The 24,418-nt window shown below is 38.0% G+C and overlaps 1 protein-coding gene across 1 annotated transcript; it reads left to right on the forward strand.

Annotated features, from left to right (window-relative positions):
* Positions 1 to 6,304: 6,304 nt before the first annotated feature.
* Positions 6,305 to 23,811, forward strand: LOC104523009 (protein FAM193A-like). Its single transcript, XM_010165457.1, has 7 exons — positions 6,305 to 6,330; positions 8,965 to 9,210; positions 11,612 to 11,783; positions 12,917 to 13,084; positions 16,106 to 16,340; positions 19,591 to 19,715; positions 23,652 to 23,811. Exons 4-7 carry the CDS (start codon positions 12,984 to 12,986, stop codon positions 23,809 to 23,811), a joined length of 621 nt encoding a protein of 206 aa, XP_010163759.1. The 5' UTR covers positions 6,305 to 6,330; positions 8,965 to 9,210; positions 11,612 to 11,783; positions 12,917 to 12,983.
* The last annotated feature ends 607 nt before the right edge of the window (positions 23,812 to 24,418 follow it).

The raw sequence follows: 24,418 nt of genomic DNA on the forward strand, positions 1-24,418 counted from the left end.
ACACTCCTGCTTCTAAATCAGTGTGGGCACTATGATAATTTGTTCATCTTTTGTCCTTTTAATTACTAAAACTATTTGGAGGTCTTTATTCATATACACCACTCCCCACCTCCACAAAAAAACGTGGTTTCCCTACTGAATCATACTAAACCATGATTATGTTTGGAATTAGGAACCTCCAAACTCTTCACCTCTGCTAATCAAACATTTACCAGGATCCACGCTACTACTTAAAACGCATTGGAATTAAATTTTGTATAACTCATCAAAATTATTTTATTGCCTAAAACAATAATAATAAATTCTGATAGCTTCTTGAGTGTTGATGTGCCAGTGAACCTGGAAATGTGCTACATATTGTTGATTATTTTCCTGCCTGTTGGATGTGTTAATTTTACCTACTCCATACTCCAGTGCTAGGAAGAAAACTCTTATATTTAATCTTTTTTAAAATACAATTTTAGTATGCTTTTCTAAAAGGTCATGTCCTCTTACTGCAAAACATCTAGTACTGTTAGGGATTATTTAACAGTGAAAAGTAAGAAGTTTTTAGACTTCTGTTAAAAAAAGATCTTGTTCACTTGCCGCTTGGGCATCAGATTTTCCTGACCGTGGAGAGGGACCTTTAGTCACCTTGGGCCAGCCCAGGCACGCCGGGTCAGGGGACACTTGGGCATTTCTTGGCCATGTCAGTATTGACCATAAATATTCCTGTAGCTGCAGTTGTAGTGTGGTCATCCTCTCTGAGAGGATTCCTGAGTATGGTTCTGGATGATCGTTCATCTGATCCCAGGACCTCCCTGGACTGTTTCTTTCAGTGTTAGACTGCCCTTAATTACAGTAACTTGGAATATGCTTTTTTGTAGTGCAGGTAATGTGCATCATCAGGCATGTGCTTTGTTTTGCTTTGTTTTTGCAGTAGTTGGTCTCCTGCAGGGCTTACGCTGTTTTGGTGGGTGAGTTTGTTCTCACTTTCATGTGGCACATGGAACTGGTCTGTCCAGAGTGTAAAAAACCTTTTCAGTGAGAAACCAAACAGTACTTTGCTTAGTCTCTTGGATGGATACTTCCGACACATTGAAAAATCTTCATGGATTTCTTAAAAGTACAGCAGATGAAAAATAATCAGAATGTTGAAATGTGTGAAATCACATAGGTAAGAGTGATGACACAGCCAAGTAGATGTTTCAGTTTGCTCTTCCTCTGAAAAACTAGGCTGTACAAGATGTTAACTAGGTGTAATGCGGACTGTAAAAAAGGATTAAGGGAGGGATAAGTGGTGATAGTTTACTACTGTTTTTTACGTTATAATATCTGTTCAGTGCTGTAATATGCCTCCTGCAGAGGCTGTTGTCACTACTGATGATGTTCGGGAGCAGTGTTTAAAGCAAACAAACCCCAAAACCTTGCTGTGCTAGAGATGTGGCCAGCATGCTGTCCTATCTGACAATGCTTGGTGCTGGATGAATGGAGAACTATGTTGGGTGTGTAGGATAATCCTTCTTCTGTGTGCCTTTCCGAGTCTTACCAGTCCAGAGGTGTCCTGCATCAGATTTAGTTTGCTACCTACTGTTGAACCTCTCTCTCATACGTTTATCGTCATTCTTTCCCCTCACCTGAGCATTTACTTCCACGATGGCTTATCCTTAAATCAGTTGGGGTTAGCAAGGAAGGATCCTCAATTTTCACTTATTGAAATCAAATAGTTTCCTATCACTTGAACTGAAGGCACGGAGAAGTCTTTTTTCCTATCTGAAAATCACTTAGGATTTTGTAAGTGCCACTCATCTGCCAGCAGCAGTTCTGTGACCGATTTAGCTGTGCCTGGGAGAGGAGATGAACAGCTCAGCCTGTGTCTGGAGAGCACCCAAGTCAGAGCTTCACTTGGGCTGCAGGGAGGGAGGTCTTCACCAGTGAGTGTGACTCGAGACTTGGGCGATGGTGGGAAGTGAGGCAGAGCTGCTGTGGGAGGCTGCGGAGCGATGTGGTAGCGTGCTCGCTGACTGGAAGTGCCTGAGAGAAGGCTTAGCACAGAGCAGCTGTGGCACAAAAAGTGTAGGCAGGAGAGCGAGTGGCACAGACAAGACATCTTGATGGGTTTTGGGGGTGTAGCCAGGGTTAAGTGCAGTAAGTTTGAGTGTTACTCAGACACTTACAGAAAATGTGTTGTTTCAGATGTGTCAACAAACTTAATTTTTCACTTCTTTATATAAAAATAAGGGAATTAATTCAAGTGGTGTGGAATACCTTTGTTATATTAGGACCTTGTAGAATGAAGTGTAGCCTTAATCGTCTCTTGGTAACATTGTTTTTTTCCAGGTCTGTATCTTTCCTAACACGCATGAGAAAATCAGTGCAATATTTTCTAGCTGTTTTCCCCCAGGAGAAATTTGATTAAATCCTGCATATAATTTTTTTGAGCATCACATTTCTGTTGAACTGCTTGGGGTTCAGTGATGATGAGTCAAATCTAAATTTTCTTCCCGTGCTTTTCTTTTCGTGAGCTCTCCTGAGACGTTGCATCACTCTCGCTGTCATGATGTTTGTGTGACTTCACCAGGCATCACTGCGAGAAAGATGGGGGTGTGTTGTCTAGTAATATGCCACTCAGCCCACTGAAGGACGATTTTGGTTGTGACAGGCTATTAGAGCAAATTATGGCAGTCTTTGAATGTTTATGTTCTGATTGCTCAACTGGTTCTTCAAGGTCATTCAGGTGAAATGAAGAAGTTTTTTGTTTGTTTGTTTGTTTTTTTTTAAGCTGTGATTCTCACTTTCTTCATACTTTCTGGTATGAATTATTTTTTGCCAAGATGGTGTATGCCTTATTCTCCAGAAAGTTAACATTTTAGTGAGGGTGAATTAGTGTGACAGCAGTTTGAAGGAAAAACAGTCACTTCTTTTCCATTGTGGATAACACTTACAGAAAGAATAGAAGATTCTTCCTCCCCAATTTTCCATTATGGTGAGGAGCACATGCAGAGATTCCCATGTTCCTGATCCATGTCAGCCTTCCTTCTGGCACTTACCTCCACAAAATAGTTTTCTAAAACATAAAAATTTAAAATAATTTAAAATGATACTCAGGACTTTTAAAAGTCCTTTCTTTTTTTTATTTTTTTATTTTTTTTTTAAGTTAAGAGTTGTCCAGAAGTGACAACTGTCTAGTTTGTCAGTTCTGCTTTAAATCTCTGCACACAGAATTATATCTGTCAACATATGGCCCAGAAACTAGATCTGGTGAGGTCCTTCTGCCATTCTCCAGTCTCTTCAGTAACATGAAGGATTTAGAGCTATTAGTTAACTTTGTAATCTCAAGCACTTTCTTGCTACAGAGTTTAGAAGTGCAGTTTCCTAGATCTCATTGGAAAGCTTAATAAATAAATATTTTTTAAAAAAATCTTCTGCTGCTCGAGTACTGGTGAAGTGTAAAGCAGGGATTGACATACAGAAATTATTAGCACAACTGTGATGTCCTTGAGCTTCTTTAGGACTCTTGGCTGAATATCATCCCCTCTTGGTGGTTTGCTGATTTTTGAGCTGTCCGTTTGCTCATACCTTTTTTTCTAGCAGTGCTTTTGCCTTGAAACAGATTGTCTGGTTAATGATTGGACTCTAGGGCTTCTCCAATCTAGGCAGTTCTGTGATTCTGTCTAGTGCATGTTCCATAAAGACAACTTTCACTGGGAAAACACCTTTAAACTCTTCCATAGTGAACACAAAGATGCAAAAAATAAATGTGGTGTTTCTGCCATGACCTTAGCTTGTTTGAGCATTCTTAAAATGCATCTATTTGTTTACTTGCTTTAGCCTTACAGATCCTGACAGGCTACCTATTCCTCCTTGCTCCTCTTGTGCCTTTGAAAATAATTCATTCATAGTTTTTATACTCTTCCCCCCTTCCCCCCCTTCCTTAAATTATTTGTGAGACTGTCTCATTGTATTTTTTTCCCTCTGTCTCTTTTTAGCTTGCTATTGTTTGAGCCCCATTTGGACAACTACTTCAAGATTCCTCTGATGTTTTCTCTAATACGCTATTTAGCCATCCCCTTCCCTTGCCTGTCCTGTGGTTATTCACACCGATTTAAGTCCTTTTTGTTATTTTTGTATTTGCTCTGAGCTTCACGTACAATGTCTTAAATCTCATTGCCTATAGGCATTTAATTTTTTATTATTCTCTTTAAGTTTCCTTGTACTTGTCTACTTCCTTTCTTTAAAGTCCTTGGTGTTTGTTCCTCCTGCAGGTATTTAGGTCACTACTATGTTCTGGGTGGGGTTACACTAATATTTTGAACCAAATTCTACAGAGTGCTTAGGATCAAGAGATGCCTTTTCTTTTGTTAGCAGCATGACAACTCCTTCCATGAAGCAGTCACTCCTGATGTTCAGTGTTTTGTCTTGGCATCCTGTGACATTTGGTGGATAAGAGAAACCTCCCACTGTTTTTTGTCTTTGCTTTTGTAGCGTTTCTGCCTGCCTTCAGCTTGGTCACTCGACATTTGCGTGTCTAAATGTGACAACTCATGCATTTCTTATCAACACTGTCTCAAATGTAAAGAAGGTAAATGTACTCCCTCAGTGAATAGGTAATGGTTTTGGATAAACTTGTCTTTTTTAATTTTCTCAAAAAAAATTTTTTTCAGCTGCAGGTAGCAATTTCATTCTAAACTTTCTTACTGGTTTCCTTGTTCTTGAATGTGTATGTGTGCCAGTAACTGGTGGACCTCCAGTACTGGAGGATTTCTTTTCCTGGTGAAGAGGACTTTCTTTAATTCAAAAGACTTTTATTTTTTCCACTTTTTGGAAAGTGGCTGAATAAAAATAGAGAACTTGTTCCTCGTTGTGATTTTAGATCTGAGATACTTGACTTGCATATGAGGGTTCATTACGTGCTCTTGAAAGTTAGCATAGAGTATGCTGAGATGATTTTAGATCTGAGATGCTTGACTTGCATATGAGGGTTTTTTCTTAATTACATGCTCTTGAAAGTTAGCATAGAGTATGCTGAGTGAAGTTGTGTGGCTTCTTATTTGTATCTTCTCTAGCAAAGATTTGAAGATTGTGTTTTATCCTCTACTTTGCCTTTGAAAAATCCAGCTGAAGACAGTGGCTTTGCAATAATCTCACTGGCTCTGTAAACAGAGCAGTCGGTAATCCTCGAGAGGTGTAAGACTGAAGGACGCTCCTTCGTACTGGAGAAGGCTCCAGTTTGAGTTTCTGGTTTGGTAACGGGGTAAAAATATTTACTGAACTCTGTAAATCCAACACACAAGATGTAGGGGTTCGTACGTTAAACAGGCTGGGTTTTACTGCAGTTTTTAGAGTAGTCTGAGAAATAGGAGTATCAGGCAATAGCAGGTGGAAAACTGGAGAGCTAGAAGAGGTTAGCAAAAACATATGAAAGGTGGAACAGAGGCATGAGGTAAATTATATCTGAAATTCAAGAGATAAACCAGTGCTCAAGAAGAAGAAAAACAATGAATAAAATAATTTACTTACTTTATTTCCCCTTTGCTATTTTTTAAAAAATTAAATGTCTTCAAGTCAGTATGACCTAGGACTCTTCATTGTCACTGAACTGAATCTGCATGCTGTCTTAACTTTACTCTTGTGTTAGAGTCCTCAAATAGTGCTGTATGAAAACGCTTGCAGCTTGTGGAAGGCACTTCATTGTTATCTAGTGTAGTCTCTGTAACACTTGTGGAGAAACAAGGTATGGAAGAGATCTCTGAGAGGTTCCTGTGTGAATTATAACCTGGGGCAGGAGAAAGGCTGCTGCAGCAGAAGAGCTGAATGCCATTTGGAGGCTTGCTGTGGAAGAGTCTTCCTGGTTAACACTGCATATTTTTCGCAGCAGCATTGTATTCTCCTTTCAAAAGGCAAAAATCTTTGGTAATTGTCTCAATTCACAATAGAAGTTTAAAAGCTAAATGCAAACAATCAAATACAGAAGGAAAAATATTGTTTTGCTTATGACTTTTCTTTTTTCCTGTATCAATTATTTCATCTCAGAGTTGCATTGTTAATGAAATAGCTGTAGTGCAGAAGCTTAAAATACATAAACTGTAAACTTTTGCATCTGTAGAACTTTTATTACAGAAGAAAAGAGGCTTTCCATCTCTGCAGTCAAACAAATCATTCAAGTTTCACAAGCTGTTTTACCAGCCCTCGGATGCAGGGGAAAGTTTTGTTGTTTAATTTTTTTAATGTTCTTTTAGCATTAAACTCAACTATTGTAACTAATGTACCATTAATTTTTTCCAGGTTTCGCTAAATGGTACCCAGTTTACAGACAGTTCTGTTGGATCAGAGTTCACAGGTGTTTCTCAGGTACGTGCAGCCAAATTTTGTGAGTGTATATGATAGCAGAATTATTTACTAACAGGAGAAGGTATTAAATGTACTAGAGAACTCTTAAAAATATTTCTGTTTGAGATTGGGACTTGGCTAACTGAAGTCAGTTTCTCATGACTTCACTATTCAAGCTTTAAAAAACAGTGAATGCTACTATTTCTAAAGTAAAATTTTATTGTTATAATAAGCTTGAAATTAGACATAGATGTGAAAAAAAAAAAAAGCTGTGCCGTTTTATGGTAATAAAGATATTCTTGGAAATAAAATCTAAATACATAGCAGAGATACGGTTATTTCTGTTCTGGCTTGTCCTACTTCCAGCTTTCATTTATGAATGTTATAACTGAACATGTTTCAGAGAGAAAGTGAGGCTGGGTGTTTTCTTGCAGAGATGCATCACACATTTTTTTTGAAGCTTGACTAGTTGAAAAATATCTTGCTTTATTCCAAAATGTACACTTTGCTGTGATTACGCTGAAGATACAGATGTATATGTGACCTAATTCCAAGCTCATCTAATCCACAAAGAGTTCACTGCTGCTGTTGAAATGGTTGAATGAACAGTCACTGCATTCTTCATCTTTTAAATAAATAAGAAACTTCAATTCGTAGCTTCATTTTAGTATGACAGAGCCATAAGGGGAATCTGAGATGCTTATGGTCTAGATTTTTGTCAAGGTTCTGCCAATTTTGTTAGAAATAAACTGCTTAGAAATTTTCATTCTTAGCAGTTGATTTACATTGTGCTCTAGGAACTAATTGCTTTCATTTAAACTTCACATCTCTCATAAGTACAGGCCCAGCTGGGAAATTGTCAGGGTTTTACTGAGTCTGTGAACTGTCCAGAATTAAGATTGTTGTTCCTGCTCTGATTGCCATGGCTTTTTTGATGATCATGGTACAACTTTAAGCAAATTACACACACAAGTCCTAACTCCTAGAAGTCCTTGTAGCATGGCTGGGAAATGTTTGCCATGACCCTTGCCTTTGCAAAAGAGTAAGCATCAGGTTGTTTAACTTCTGAACTTTTACATTTTTGTCCTCTGCTTTTCCTACTTGTTGGAAGATGTCCTGCAGATGATGTTCACAAGGATTTGCCTACAATAGCTATAAAGATGTCATTGTCATTCCAACAGAGACTTAATCTGTCTTCAGAAATATATTTTAACCAGGAAGCTTTCAGGGCTAAGGGAATGAGCAGCTGTGGCCTCCTGCATGCAGAGTTTTTTAGGCATTAATAAGGTCTGCAGTTGAGCACAGGTCAGCCAAGAAGAATGTCTAGTTTGAGAAATCTGTTAGTGCTTGTAGAGCCAGTAAGGGGATGGTTGAAAAGGGGATGGAGAAATTGTGGTCTTTTTCTTGCCATAGTACTTAGGTGTGAATTCTTCAAGTGGCATCAGCACATTAAAGAGATTATCTGTTCTTACTAAATCTATTCACTTAAATTTCTCATGAACTTCTGAAAGATAAGAAGATTCTTGTGGAGATAAATTCAGTCTGTCTTTTTTTTTTTTTTTTTTTTTTTTTAAATGTCTAGATTTTTCTGTTTTTCTTTCCATATTGCTTAGTCTGTCAGTTTTATAAATGCAAAGAAGACAAAAAACAGAGTTTGTGATGCTGTGCTGTTTTTCTCCAGATATTAGCGATAGGGAATTGATTTGTTGTTGCTGCGAAGACAAGAAGAGAGTTGGTGAATCGTGTAACAGCTTCAGCTGGTCCTTTGCACTAAACTTTTCACCTGGGCTTGTGCAATTCAGCCCTACCAGATCTTTAAAGCACTATTTTTGTTACTGTCGAGGATGGAGCAGTATCTAGAGGAGTGCTTGAATGACTTAATTAAATTTTGCCTTTCCTTTGAGAAATAATTTAACTGTTTTGAGGCTTACATAGAAGCTCCTGCTAATTAAGGCAGAGCTAATAGCTGTAATATAATCAGACAAATCTGTGATTCTGCCATTAAAAGATGTTTTGTTCCATTCATTATAACTTAGCTTATCTCTTGTAAAGTTGGGTTCTGTTTGGCTTGTGCTGCTTGACATGTTTTTGAATATCAGTCTTGGTGAATAATTAGCATCTCATGGCTGAACCATAATTTCATGCACCGTAGCATCTTGGAAAAGAAAGTAAGTTTTGAACTGCCTCTGTCCTCATAAATTACCAAATCTGCTTCATTCAGTAGCTGAGAGTGGATTTTAACACGCTCCTGATGGGTTCTGTTAAAACTGAGTTAGGCTTTTACTTTGTACCAAGCTCAGCTTGAAGTGTTTTTGTTTCAGTTAGTACCTCTAAGATGACAACAGTAAAAGGAATTATACTATCCCTTTTTTATTTTACTTACTAGATTATTGCATCTAGGCTGAATTATTTTAGAGGGGAAGACTGTAGTCCATGCTCCCTGAAAACATTACTTTTTAGATGAGAGTGTATTCATAATCAGAATTGTTTACCACGTGGATATTAACACTGCTGTGTTTGATCTTGGGACACTCCAAATATTCACCATTTAATGCTGACTGTTAAAATATGTGTGTATTATAAAAATTTCAGGATAATTTTTTCTGGTATGTATTCTGTGAATAACCAGTTCTCTATCAAAACATGTATTTCTAGACACCGTTTACCTTTGGCTTGGGCCAGAGGGCACCATATACAACTGGCGAGCATTGTCTTCTTTGTAGAAGTGAACGCAAAGACGCTTCGCTTTCAGAGAGCGGAATAAAAAATTCTAGCAAAACAGCACTTTCCACATCTCCAAAAGCAAACAATATGCTGCATCTTCCACTGTGGGTGTGTCCAGACTGTCGAAGAACAGTCGAAAAGGAGGAGAGACATGCTACAATAGAGCAATCTCTTGTGGTAAGTGGAAGTACTTCAGTTCAGTAGGCTAGGGCTGAAAGCTACTTTGTGCTTTGGAACCACTTAAGCTGTAAATGCTTAGAAAGTGTTTTAGGAGATTTTGAATTGGTTTTCTGTGAGCTAAGCTGAACAGACAGGTTGTTCAAAAAATGAGGACTTCTAATGCTGAGTTTTGGATTTTTGAGTAGAGAAAGGCTTGGATTTGTTTGTTGATGTTTTTTGCCCTTTCAATTTATTGGGTCTCATACTTTGTCATTTCCTCCTTTACTTAATTTCTGTTTCTTCTACTTTTAACTATGCGACTTTAACCATTGCACTTCTTTCTGTTCTCCGTCTGTTCATATGTACTTTCACCCTTTTGTGAGGTAAACTATCTGAATTTTCCTTGTTCTTTCAGTTGTGTTCTTGAGTCACTGCACTTGCGCTGCCACCTTCCTGCTTATCTCTGAGTTTTGTTGTCTTTCCTGTATTTTTTTAATAAAGAAGCACAAATTTGCACAGTATGCACATAACAATTTGTCATTCTTTGTTATAGCACTGCAAACACTGATTTAATACATGGTGCTAATATTTAAAGTTGTGATTATTTTCTAAATTAAGTGTTAAAATACACTTTCAAATGAGAATTCAACCTCACTCAAGAGCTATGCTGAATGTAGCAGAAGGATAGAAAAAGTTCAGTGACAGGTCCAGCACAACCCCGTTAGAAGTAAACTTTGATTCTATACTGCAGAACCAAGTCTTCACAACTGAGCTGGGAAGCCCCACACCTCCAATAATTGCAGGCGTTATAGATTCCAGCTGACATGTCCGTGTAGAGAGCTGACAGACTCTGCACATGCCCATAGGCAGATACAGATTTTTGTTTCAGTAAACAGTGTGAAGAAATACAGTCTTTGTGTAGCATATGTTGTTAAACTCATGTTAAAAGCACAGTTAACATAGTTTTTTGTAAGGAAAACTTGAGTATATCGCTTGTATACAACTAGTGTTTACTGATATTCTTCCTTTTAACAAGGGTTAGTAAAATTAATCAAAAGAGATTACATCTAAGGGAATTATACTCGTAGTCTGATGGTGAACACATCCTGGAGAGTTCAAAGCACAGCAAGACTGAAGCACATAATTGTTCAGTTGAGTCAAAATTTTTTAAATATTTAAGCTCTGTTTAATGAACTAGTAAAGAAAATAAATGTCCTACAAGTGTAAGGAAGGCAGGATTTGCTTCCTAAATGTTTTGTTAGTTTACAGATACTGTAGGTAAAATAAAAATTGACAGGTTTTTTTTTTGGGGGGGGGTTGTTTTGTTGTTTTTTTTTTTTTTTTTTTTTTTTTTTTTTTTTGGCAACTTTTTTTTTACTGTTTTCTTATTTTAAGAGAAATTTTTGAAAGCAAATGGCAAAAGGATTTTCCAAGTTGGGAAACTTGACTTTAAAAAAAGCAACTAAATGGATTAGTTGGCTAGTCAAGTTAGAGAAAACAGCTGGGGAAAAAATACAAAATGAGCTAAAAAACCCAAAAACCTGTTACTAGTCCCTGCAAGCCAGGGTAGAAGTGGTTTGCAGTAGATGCTCGTGTGTTCAGGTTGCTGTTGCTCTCATTACCTAGCTTGGTTTGCCTCAGCACCATCCCCAGTAGCAAGTCTTGCTGTTTGCATCAAAAGCATGCAGGTTTGTTTTGGCCTGTAATCTGCATCTACTCCAGGATCTGTGGTGAAGCACAAAAAAAACCCTTCAGTGGTGCTTCTCACATGGGAGAGGTCTCTGCCTGGTGCCACAGAAAGCTGGTAGCAACCTGGGGAGGCTGCAGGAGGGAATCATGGTATATACTGGGCGTGGAGCACAGAAAAGGGAGAGAAACTGGAGACCAAAATATGAGCAGCCTTGGGAGAGAGATTTGTCATCTGCTACAGACACTGTACAGCACTGAACACAGGAGATAGCACCATTCCCAGTGACAGCAGCTTTCCAACATCCATTACTGTGAAGTACTATGTCTGGCTGTTATAAAGGAGATTTTATGCTTTTTGCTAGAAGGCATTATTGAACTACAAAAGTCAAACACACAGTCAAATAGAGACTGAAGAGATATTACCAGTTTATGATTAATCATGGATGATGCAAGCCTTCCTTTAGTTCATTGTTTATGCTGGAGTACATGAAGGTGTACATAATTACAACCAACATAGTTTGATTATTAGAAATGAAACTCTATTTCTCTCACTTACTTTCTCAGTTCATCTCTTTATTAGGCTTTTTGAAGGTAAATTCTTTGTGCTTGGTTGAGTGTCCTCCCAAAATACATTCAGCACTAAGAATTCCCACCTTAATATTTGCCTACCTGTTAACATTTCAGACTTCTGCCTTACAAACTGAAGGCTACCTGTGCTTTTGCCTTTCAGAGCCAAGACTTCCTTTTGCACATGCCTCTTGGAAACAGTGGATCACAGCAAAACAGGAATCTGTAGGAGGAGGAAGAATAACTGTTGGTGCACAGACAGTGCCTGCTGCAGATCTTAGCAATTCCTCTCCTTCAGACATAGCGTGCAACTGTGAGGCCTGTAATGAGCGCAGGTAAGAACTGAATTCAAATTCAGCAGCATGGTGCCTGTAGTCAGGCTGTCAGCAGTGTTGTAGTTTATTTATTGGTGTATGCTTAAACTCTTTAAATGGTCTCTCTCACAATAACAGTTATTTATGGATGGCAACTTTTATCCAATTCTGTACTTTCATAGAATCATAGAATGGTTTGGGATGGAAGGGACCTTCAAAGCTCATCTAGTCCAAGCCCCCTGCAGTGAGCAGGGACATCTTTACTAGAACAGGTTGCTCAGAGCCCCATGAAGCCTGATCTTGAATATCTCCAGGGATGGGGCCTCCACTACCTCTCTGGGCAACCTGTTCCAGTGATCTACCACCCTCATATTGAGGAACCTTTTCCTAATATCCAACCTAAATCTACCCTTTTCTAGTTTAAAACCATTACCCCTCATCCTATTGCTACGTGACCTGTGAACAGTTCTTCCCCACCTTTCTTGTAAGCACCTTTCAGGTACTGGAAGGTGACTATAAGGTCCCCCCCAGAGCCTTCTCTCCCTCAGGCTGAACAGCCCCAACTCTCTCAGCCTGTCCTCGTAGGAGAGGTGCTTCAGCCCTTTGATCATTTTTGTGGCCTCCTCTGGACACACTCCAACAGGTACACCTCCTTCTTACGTTGAGGGCTCCAGAACTGGACACAGTACTCCAGGTGAGGTCTCACCAGAGCAGAGTAGAGGGGTAGAATCACTTCCCTCAACCTGCTGGCCACGCTTCTTTTGATGCAGCCCAGGATGCAGTTGGCCTTCTGGACTGTGAGCGCACATTGCTGGCTCATGTCCAGCTTTTCATCCACTATTAATCCCAAATCCTTTTCCTCAGGGCTGCTTATCAGCACATCATCTCCTAGCCTGTATGGATAACAAGGATTGTGACCACCCAGGCGCAGGACTGTGCACCTGGCCTTGTTGAATCTCATGAGGTTCACCTGGCCCCACTTCTCCAGCCTGTCCAGGTCCCTCTGGATGGCATCGCATCTCTCTGGCACGTTGACTGCACCAGCATTTTCAGATGTACATTGTTTTTCCTGAAGAGCATCTTCAGAATAGTAGGAATCAATACATTTATGCAATGTACAAATAGGCAGTAATTATTTTTGTCATTATTTGCAGAGAAAATTCAGCAGAACCTGAACGTGAACCTCAACAGCTTCAAAATTACTGGTCAGAAGTAAGATACATGGTTCGGTGTATATATCGCCAAGCTGGGACCCCTTTGGCAGATGACCAAGACCAGTCTTTGGTACCAGATAAAGAAGGAATGAAAGAGCTGGTGGATAGGTACAGCACTTTAAAAAATATTTATTAATTGCGAAGAAGACTTTTAGAATTGGTTTTGAAGTAGTTTGGAATATTACTTTTTAATAAAATGTTATTTAGCATCTATAAGTCGGGTTGCTTGGAATGATTGCCTCTCCGCTGGAACGAAAAGTCAATCCTATTTCATGTAAGATTTTTAAATGCTAGATTGAATGCATGGGAAGCTATTAAATTGTGTGCTGTTTGCAATAGGAATATTAATATATAATTATGAAAGGATCCTAAAATCTTATACTTCAAATATATTAAGATGATTATTGTTAATAAGACACTGTTTAGTTTGAATTGCCCCACATGAAAATCTTACCTTGCCAAACTAACCTTAGTTATAATAGTGCTTTTATCTTACTGTAGCTGTAACAGCTAGGAGTGACATCAAAACAAACAAACAAAAGGTAACATTGGCCATTGATCACCAGATGAGGTGGATTCTGAGAACTTCTTTCTCGTTTCAGAAGCTGAAACTGTAGCTTTTCTAGGTGAGAAATTGAAGATGTGCTTAATGAGACCCTCAGTTGTGGGTTTTCTCCTTTGAGAATAGTGTGGCTGTCCATAAAGCCACACCATTCCGGAAGGTTCATCTCAGTTTCTGTCTAACTGAATGTGTGGTCAAGGAATAGTTGCTCTGCTTGGTTTTGTACGTACTTAATGTTCTAAGGTCTGACTAGTCTGACAAACTATAGTTCTTCTGTGGAGCTTGTAGTAGAAGCTAAATTCTAAAGAAACTTCTGAAAGATTATAGTCATCTAGCATTGCTCTTTATATGACTACACTCCTGAATCAGCCTTAATAGATAACTAAGGAAGCTTGTTGCACTTTTTTTATATAAAATCTGAGTGTTTGGTTTTGAACATGAGTTGTGTAAAAGCAGAGTACATAGTATGCCTCTCTGTTAGTCACCCTTTGTTTATTTAAGGGATCGAAACATGCAACGTAGGTTTTGAAGTCAAAGATGCTTAAATGTTGCATGGTGTGTAGGTAATTAAAACTGAATCACAGCTAAAATGGTTGTTGAATTTTTATGCAGTTTCTCTTTAATGGAAAAAATTTGGAAATTGGAACACGTGTGGTGTATACCTTTCTTTTGTACTTAGGAGCTTTGATTTCTCTAGAACTGTTCATCACTTTTGAGAGAGATTATTAAAACACAAAGGCAGAAACAAGATTTCAAAGCAGGAAACTTTAAATGTCAAGGTGATTATTTTTCACTCAAGTTCCTTATGGTCTTCAGAGTATGAAATAAAATAAGGATACTGTGTTTGAGCAGACACCAGTGTGTCCAGTCCATGGTGCTAATGTCATGCAAAATTTTTTAACAAAGCTAGTCAGTGTAGATATTGAAAGTGTAAAAACAAAACAAAAAAAACCCCAAGCCATGTAGGTAGCATGCCAGACATCCTGCTGTGGCCATGTAAATCTATGTTTAAAAGGCAGAAATTCCTAATTCCATGCTTGGCTCTCTGTTAGACACAGTTGGCAAGAAATGGACTGTCTCGTTGTCTTACTTGAAAATAAGTAGTGGTGCCAAGTACTGTCCCTATTGTATGTTGTATGTTGGAGCACTTCGTGACAATACAATAGTACTCTACTTCGTGAGTGAGGAGGGAAGAGCAGGGACTAGATAGCAGCAGACTTTTCCCCGAACTCTTAAGTACTTCTCTAATCCTTTTCTTCTTGCACACCTCCCTGTACTATAAAAAAATCTGAGGCAAGTGCTTAAACTCCATGCACAGGACTTTAAATGGTACAATTTCACTCTAAAGTGCTTCAAAGTAGCCATCATGTTCAATTTCTTCTGGGTGAGATAGTTCAAACCCATGTCTCACTTCAGGAGAGTATCAGACTAGCCAGCTGTATGCTGTCCTTAGCAGGAAGCCCTGACCCTCTTTGAAGCTGTGTCTTACAGTGACAAGTCTTGTAGGTATTAAGTGAATAGAATGCTTGGAGGGCAGTATGGTTCTGGAGCTTCAGTATTAGTGTGCTTCCCTGGGACAAATGAGTCCCAGATTCTTGTCCCTACTTTAGATATAAAAAACAAAAACAAACAAAACCACCCAACAAAACAAACAAACCACAAAAAAACTCTCCAAATCTGTAATGATTGCAGATTAGGTGCTACCATAGTGGAGTGCCCCAAAAGCAAACAAAAAACCCCAACAAAACAAACCATGAAAAACCCCTCCAAAATATGTAATGACTGCAGATTAGGTGCTACCATAGTGGAGTGCCCTAAGTCATGTTCCTTGAATGACATTCTTTGTGGCGTTGTGAATCACACATCTCTGCTATACAGTGGCAGAGCTTTAATAAAAGGTGAAAAAAATGTCCTTGTACAGAAGGTCTGTGGCTTGGGGCAAGAAACTCTCAATGAAGGTGAGAAGGAGTTTCATGAATGAGTTCCATGAATGAGTGTCTTAAAAGCTTGGTAACTGTATGTAATGTCATCTTTCAGTTCAACTCAACAACAGGAGGGTCCCCCAAAGCAGTCACCAAGTCCCTTCTGGTTTGTATGTATTCAGATATGTTCTGGCTGCCTAACAGGTCAGCTCCTTCAGTGGCTTGAAGTAAATGCCTGTCCTTCTACCGGATATTAACCAGGCCTAGGTCTGGCTTTACAGCTGAGGTATTTATTAGGGCGGTATGTAAGAACATGGAGAAGTTGTAAAGAAGTTTGTATGAAGAGTCTAAGTGTCTCTAGGGTTGTATGCAAATTGAATAAAGGTTTTTTAGCTCGCAAGTTGAAGTAAAATAGTGAAACACTAAATTAACTTGTTCCTAAGATGTGCAAGCATTCTAAAGCGACACAGGAGCTCAGTTCCACAGTGTAAAAATAGGGAACTGGAGTGTGTTTGCCCAGATTTAAGGTAGTTCTGCAAACCCTACCTACTGTTTGACGATGATGATGGTAACTAGTAAATATTTTTTAAAAGTTAAAATTGATGATTTATTTTTTTTTTTGTCACAAATACTCTAAAAATACAGGCTTTGTGAAAGGGATCCATATCAGCTTTACCAACGGTTGGAACAGCAAGCTAGAGAATATGTGCTTGAAATGAAGGTTCGTCTGCTCAGACACTTGTCACTGGGATCTAAAGTTGCATCAACATTAGCAATACAAGGGCCACCACAGGCACATCAGTTCATCTCACTCCTACTTGAAGAATACAGTGCACTCTGTCAGGCAGCGTGTACAATCAGCGCCTTTCTAGTTACTCTGGTAAGACTGAAAAAATAACCGATGTACTTGCTAGGGGTAATGCCAGCAGAGCTGTGCTGGGCTCTTTCAGGTGTCTTCTGTGGTTTGCAAAATGTGAGGGTTTTTGTGTGTGTGTGCTTGGAAGCAGGGATATTCTGAAAATGCAAATTTAGTTCTTCAGAAATGTAGATTAGACATATCTTGCAGTGATTGATGAAATAACCTTTTGTGTGTAAAGAAAAAGGTGGGATGCTGCTTGTTCTGAAACTAACCTTTAAAACATATCTACAAAATTTTTGATAATGCCTTTGAAAATATGTGGAGCAGTTCTCTGTTAATCTTTAATGGTCTCTTAACAGCCGTGTTTAAAGGACATAAACTTTTATGGGTAGCACTAACTTAGATTGTTCCAGTGCTCAATTTTTCTTTTCCCTTAAGCAAGAACGGGTACTTGGAAAGATGATCTCTTGCTTTGGAATTAATCTGCTATGTTGTTTATTATTTCTTAAGTTCTTGTTCATTCTTAAATGCTTGTTTTGTCAACTGATTGTGATGCTAGACTTGGGATTATATTGTCAGGTAGAAAATAAGCAATGGCCTTACAAATCTCTTATTGAGTAACTGTCCATCATGAATGAGTAATACAGTAAACAAATTCTGTAATTCTATTTGTTTAAGGGCCGAGAAGGTTATTGTTAGTCCTGTTTTGTTAATAATCCTTCCCTGTACATCCTTTACTAACATCCTTATCCTGTGTATCTCTCTTCTTGTGTAAATTTTGCTCAAATAAAAAGGGAATAAACTGGTAAATTTGGGGTTTATTGCCAGTTAGCTAAAAGTGATTAAGTATATAAAGAGAGGAAAAGAATAGGCAGTAACAAGACTATGATGGCCAGGGGTGGGGAGGATATAAAATGAAGGGGAAGCAGAGTGTCATTGCTGAGGTAGGACTGTTAATAAAATTGAAGCACAAGGATGCTTCTTTTAGGAAACTTAAGCATATCTGGTGCTTTTTTCTGTTGTCAATGTTCTGTATTTGCTCTTGTCTGTATTGTCTTCCCCAGTTTTATCACTTAGACACAGTCGTGAGGTCACTGCCATCTCCAGTTTAATAACCAGCAAGTCTCTAACAAGGTGCTTGAGAGAAGATTGCTCTTCCTGTTGATTTGCATTGGTATTTAGAAATTTGTTCAGCTGGAAAGCAGATGGATTACAGTACAAAAGTTAGCGTTCTCAAAGTAGATGCGCTGATAATGAACCCATTATTGCTAGAATTACATATCTGATAAATAATTTTTAATGTTTCTTTGCTTCATTTATTATTGTGAACTAGTAATCATGAAAACTTAATAGGTATGAGAGGTTGAGATAATGGCCATGGAGAGACAGAAGATGCTTGAACTCCCTAATCTACCCCTTTTCTAACAAAATTAAAGGTAAAATAAAATTCCTATTCTCTCTAAAAAAGAACAACAAAAAAAAACAAAACAAAACACAAAATACCCCAGACTTTTGTCCTTTTCCTTCCGCAGCCCAGTAAGTACTGAAAACATGTTTCTACTAAGCTGTGACATTCAGAAACCAAAATGTGAGAATGTAGGATACTGTCCCTTGTCATACATTTCTTAGATTTATTAAATAACCTTTTTATTAAATGGAGTGGTATGTCACAGCTTTCAGTACAGGCACTGGGGTCACTAGCCTTTTCAGTGTGCCTGGTTGTTTTCTTTCAAGATACCAGTGCACTGTGGAAGAAGGAATCTTTTCAGCTGAACTACATAAAAGGCAGTCAAGATCTCTGAACTTTAGTGCAGCATTTCTTTTAAAGGTAAAAATCTTTGCGCGTAGCATGCTGTACGAAGGCATATAATGCCTTGAACCTCCACCTATGAGGAACTAATTTCTCAGTGAAATTGTGAACAGTTGTCCTCCTTTCAAAGGAATCCCACTAACTAGTGAAGTTCAAGAGCAGGAAGTAGAGCCTTGTGCCCCACCAGGGAATGACAGATTGTACTGAGAGCAAGCTGGAAAGACTGTGGTCAGTGCAGAAGAGCCCTCGAGTATGCAGTATAGCAGACTAGAAGGGAAAATTACTTGGTATTTCTTTGTGAGAAATATCATACTCTGCACAAGTTTTTGTAGATGGGTGTTGACTATTTTGTTCACAGAATAATATGGAAATTGCTTAGGAAACCAACCTTTCTCAGTGTTGACTCTGAAGAAATTACTAGCGAATTATAGAAATTTTAAATATTTTAAAAACATAACATTCAAAGTGAAATGGTATATGTGTCTTGTGCACCTCAGGAAAAAGTCACTCACTCTTTTGGAGTTTTGTTATTATTAAATAATAATAAATTTTATTAATAAATGATAATTTAATAAATTATTATTAAATAATAACAAAACTCCAAACTTTTTTTTTAATACTGATAGTCCCATGTTTAGATCTGATATAAATAAGTATTTGTTTTTAAACCCACTATGCTTAACAAAACTTTGAAATTCTAGAGTATTCTGGTATTTCTGGGTACTCGAGGTTATAGTGCATAGGACTCACTTGCTGATCGGGTAGCCAGAACGCTTGCATTTAATTTTGCTTTGTGTGAGAGTCCTGGTAAAGCAAACCCATGTACTGCTGGCTGAATGTGGGAAGACTTACTGACTTGGAGAGATATCACACCTGTATTTGATTTTTATGTTTTTATAATAATAAATATAAGTAATAACCTCAAATAGAAAAACATTCTGCTTTACTAGAGAAGTAAGCAGTTGGTCTCTTGTCTATTTAGAAAACTTCATTTTTGAAGCTATACCTGGAGAGAACTGTTTACTTGATTTATGTCAGTTTTGAATAAAGATTATAGCTTGCCATCATATAAGAGTCTAATACTAGATATGTTCAAAGAACTGAAAAATAATCAGAGGTAGACAATTTTTTGACAAGAAAACTTGAGAATAACTAGTTCAGATCATAAAAGACATCTTTCAGTGCAGAAATGAGTGGAGACTTTCAACAACAGTCTGATTTTTCTTTTTTTTTTTCCTAATCCATGACAATTTACAAAAACAATGAATGAAGCTATGGTTATTTAAATCATTAATGAGTTACTTAAATTCTGAGGGTTTGGGGATTAAAACTGGGTAAAATCTGAGCTGGATAATCTAACCTGTAGGTTGGAAGCTGGATTAAAAAAAATTCTTGCATCAGACAGAAACCCCACTCCACCCCCCAACCCTGGCTTATTTCTGGTTGTCTTTTTCATTACAGGAAAATGAACATTTGAAGAAATTTCAGGTGACATGGGAATTGCACAATAAGCATCTGTTTGAAAACCTGGTGTTTTCTGAGCCACTCCTGCAGAATAGCTTGCCAACATTGGTGTCACAGCTAAGGTAGAGTTTAACTTTTCTTTTGTAATTTAAAGGAGAAATCAAAAGCCATGTTTGTGTCTACAAAAAAAAAAAATCTGTGCTGCTTCTGCAGTTTAATAGGTAAAAATCCTTGTTGATCTGTCTTGAAAATAGTATTGTTGATTGAGCAGGCTGCTGTCATAACCTGCTTGTCAGAATTACTACCCTAATCTGTCTGCTTGTAGGTTACCTAGTAAAATGACAGCATCCTATGGAAATGCTGATGGCATGACTGAATAGTACTGTTTTCACTTGTCATCAGGTATTGCTAATGTCTTTACAACTCTAGAAGCAAATTAAAGCATCAATGCCTTCACACTTCCCACAGTGCACAAATAACTTAATCTGGAGTTTTAAGCAATGTTCTCATTGGCGAAAGCAAAAGGAACAAAGTGCCCCCTGCCCCCAGCAGATAATTCTGTTGCTGTGTTCAATAGTACGTTGTTCAATCACTTGTTTTCCCTGGGATCTCTGTTTGACTTCCCAGTACCACTGTCACTGTATCACTCAGTCATCTCCATGCTTTCTGACAAGGCTTCTCTGCATCTTTTAATCAGCAATCCTGGCTGTATCAAATCTGTTTGCCTTCATCTGCAGAGATGGGAATGGTCTTAGTGAAGCTTATGGTCATTTCTTGACAAAATCATTGGGTTGTTTCCATTTACCTGTTGTTCTTAAGTGCTACTGCAATTAAAAGTCTGAGCAGCTGAAGGTGTTTCTGTGCAGGACTTCACTGTAGTGACAGCTACCTTCAAGGCTTAAATGTGATGAAGTCAGAATCTCTTCCTGCAGGAATTTCTTTCCCAGTACATCTGTGTTTCCTAGATAGCTTTAAGGGTGTTTCACATAAACTGGTTTTGCCTAGATTGATTCTCGTTAACCTTTTTGAAAGGAGAGGTTCAGCACGAGCTTCCTGTTCTATGGTTTCTAGTTTATGCAGTATATGTCTTGTTTTTCTTTGGTAAACATAGATTGTCTCTGTTTTTATGGACTCCCAGGATTTTACTGCTGAGTTCTGTGGGCCTTGAAATAAGAAAATTAGGTAGCCTTCCTTGACAAATTTTTCTGGAGGATAATGTGCCTTCCAGTGGGAATTGATGGAGGAATGTTCCATGAGAGAGGCGTCACATGGAGAAGCAGGGATCAGCCTAGTTGCCTGATCACTTGATCAGTAGAGAATCATTTGCATGCAGTAGAGATGATGTTGCCAGAGTTCCTTTACAAAAGAACGTTGTTTTCTCTTCCTGAAGAAGAAATGTGAAATGGCATTTTGGCATATCGGCTTCACTTGGATTTTTGGATGTTCACCCTTTCACTCATCCACTTTTTATACTAAATCTCACTAAATATTTGTGTATCTCTGGCTTTTTCAGAATATATAGTTGATGTGCTGTGATTAGTTCCAAGGATGCTCATCAGATGTCAGATGAGACAAGATGTTCCCTTAGGGATGTTTAAACATAGCAGTCTTGTGAGAATGGAGGTTACTAGCTGACAGGAGATCAGCTGTGTTAGTATTTCACAGGACTGGTCATCTACTCAGGGTGAACTACCAGGGTATTAATGTGTTTCATCTTACGCTGCTACCAAGTCAACACCTCTGGTTTGTTTAGGAGGCACACTCAGTTGTACTATCTGCAGACCATCAGTAAGAACTGTCTATGTGCTTATCAGGAGTTAATTAATCAGCAGAGCTTCTAGATCAGACACAGCATTTCATAAAGCTGCATTTTCATAATCAGTATTTAAGGAAATCCAGTCACTGACCTTTCGCAGGTGACTGACTAGTACTTCCTGATGGAAGTGTCTGCATGAAAGGTTTCTTAGTTAAATATCTTACTTGGCTTTTGATTACATGCAACCAGTGGTACACTCGCCTCCTACATTCAATGGACTGCTTTATTGGGGTTTGATAATGATAGAACTGACTGATACCGTGGGCTTTTCTGCCCTCTTTGCTTTCCCTTTGTGGGATGGGACAGTGTTCAGGGTATACAAACAGCTTCAGTTAAATGTGGTTGGCCAAAAAATTCTGGATTCCTAATCAAGATATGAAGGCAAACAGTAGGATCTATGTCAACAGGTATGCCTTGGAAGAATCAGTTACTGTAAAGTAAGCAGTTCTTGTTAAGTTTTATGTTATGTATGATGCTTTTTATTACTTTTTTTCCTGCAGTCCAGGAATACATTTCACTTCCCTTTACAGGACTGAAATATTACTTTGATTGTTGCTTTATACTTGCCTTGGGGGTGATGGAAGTGTGTTTAATTGAAAAGTGGTGAAAGTGTAGCGTGTTAAGCTTTACTCAAAAGTCACAATAAAAATTGCAAATGGTAATGCTGTTGCATTGCTAATTTAATTTTTTAAAAATAAAGTTCTTTTCCTTCTTAACACGGGCATGTATTTAAAAAAGATTTTGTTCACAGTTCTACTAAGCAGCAGTTATGAGAACAAATTCTTGACTTCTGTACAGTAAAGATCATAATTTCACATAGTTGCGTAATACCAGAAACACAGGGTTCAAGAATAAATAGTAAATTGTGATCTAGTAACAGGAATTAGTGTTTGCACTGATAGTGAGGAGCTGTTGTATCCTAAGGTCACCGTATCCATTTAAAATGCTTTTGGTACTCTACCAAGCATGGGCTTCCCAAGTTTGTAATGTGCAGAATTGCTCATGCACCCTTCTAAAGTGGTTGTGTTACAGGTTCTGGGCAAAACCAACAAAATAAAACAAACTTGAATTTATTGGCAAAGTTATGCTAACAGCTGTAATTTAATGCTTTACTGTGTTGTCTGTTTGCTTAGCTCTTCATTATGCTTAATTGCCATGTTAAAATTAAGGGCTCAGTTCTTTGCCAGATGATAGGCAGGACTATGTAATTCTTAGGTTGGGTTAGCATCCTGTTGCAATGGAAATCCAAAACCTCCCTGAAATGCTTGAACTGGGCTAAATGTCAAGTTTTGAGATGCTTGAATTTTGTTTTTCCTACTGGCTTTGACTGACCGTGCAAACTCTGTGCCTAAATTAACTGCCAACCAGTTTCCTTTTAATTACTGAGTAGCAGAATATTTAAAAGCATCAGAGTAGCAGAATGTTTAAAAGCATCAGTTTATTTGTGTCAATTTACAGGTCATTACAATTCAATGTGCTTTAAACACACATTTTTCAATATAATTTTGTCTCTACTAATTTCTGAAATCAAGATTTCGTGAGTTTGCTTATTTACTTAAGAATCATTGTGAGGATGTGCTCTAATCATTTTTTTAAGGAATTTGCTGTACAAAAATGTAATAGTAGAAAAGAAGGTGAATGTGTCTCCTATTTGTGGGGCTCTTTACAGAGACAGTCATCAGTGAATGGCATAACCACATTTTGAACTTGATGCTGTTTGAGTAATAGTAGATAACTGCATGCAACCAAATCGTCTCACTCGCCTCATTCTGTAGCACTTTTCCCAGCTGGAACTCCAACTCGTCTAGTAATCTTTTTAGCATTGATCATGAGAATTCTGATTAACAAGATTCTGACTTTATTTTTACTATATAGCTCTTCAGTAAATAGTCAACATGTATATCTAGCCCACAGAATTTGGAAGGGTAAATATATCAAGCAACAAAATTTGAGTAAATACAGCTCAGTAGGTTTGACATCTGGTTGCTCATGGGAAAGAGGCTCTAGAAATGTTACACTTCCCACATTCTTGCTATTGTTGGTTACAGAACATTGGAACAAGCAGTTGTTGGATGCTTTTGAAAAATGACTAAAAATACTGAATTTTGGGATACAAGAAGCTATGTGGGCCTAGGTGTATCAATAACTGCACTTTAACAACACACTTTTGGCTGGCGGAACTTAAAAGCGTGATTTTTCAGTGAAATATCTCTTTTCTAACAAGTGCTATTTGAACTTTTAGGCTTGGAACAACACATGATTCCTGTAGTGAAGATATGTATAGTACCTTGCTACAAAGGTATCATCAGCTGGAACAGGAAATGGGTCAAGTTGCTGAAGCATGGCTTGAATGCCAGAAAAGAATAGATGATTATGTTGATGAACAGGTAAGAATAATGTAAACAGTCTCAAGACTGATTATGTAGGGAGCATCTCATGCAGGGGTGTTCCTCCAGTGAATAGGTTCTTTGGTATTTTTAACCAGAGCTTTGAAGCAACAAAATGTAACTTTTTTTTGGTCATTTATGTCAGTCTTTCAGAATAGTAGAGAACACTGACGTACAAATACGTAATCATGATTGCACAGAAGCATCTTCAAATTGTTGAAGCAGACTGTTGTGCTATTGTTTAGAGATGGTCTTTGAGCATTTTTTTAAATTACTTTAGCCTGTAAATTGCCCATAGCACAGTTATCTGAAACTTGCTTTTGTAGATGTCACTGGGAAAAGGGAAAAAAAGCCACCCCACAAAAACCTCTAAGCTTCAAAAATAATAATTACATCAAATTAAATTCAGAGGAAGAGATTACTTTTAAAAACGATTACATGTTGCATAGTGTGATGATGACCTTTGTACAACTGTCAAAATCAGAACTCCAGAGTCTCACTGCATAAATATTTGAGACCTCTGAAGTTACCCTTTTTAAATTAAGTATACATTCTGACAGCTGATTCCTCTGAGTTTGTGCTACGTTTCTGAAAATAATTGTGTTGTTATGCTGGCTCTTAC

This window comes from Antrostomus carolinensis, unplaced genomic scaffold (genome assembly GCF_000700745.2).
Source record: "Antrostomus carolinensis isolate BGI_N321 unplaced genomic scaffold, ASM70074v2 scaffold16813, whole genome shotgun sequence".
In the NCBI taxonomy this organism is placed as follows: domain Eukaryota; kingdom Metazoa; phylum Chordata; class Aves; order Caprimulgiformes; family Caprimulgidae; genus Antrostomus; species Antrostomus carolinensis.

Excerpts from the sequence above, each read along its gene's own strand:
- LOC104523009 (XM_010165457.1), top strand. The coding sequence starts at position 12,984 with ATGGTTCGGTGTATATATCGCCAAGCTGGGACCCCTTTGGCAGATGAC. Across the intron at positions 16,341-19,590 it reads GCGCCTTTCTAGTTACTCTG|GAAAATGAACATTTGAAGAA; the intron begins GTAAGACTGAAA and ends TTTTCATTACAG. Across the intron at positions 19,716-23,651 it reads ACATTGGTGTCACAGCTAAG|GCTTGGAACAACACATGATT; the intron begins GTAGAGTTTAAC and ends TTGAACTTTTAG.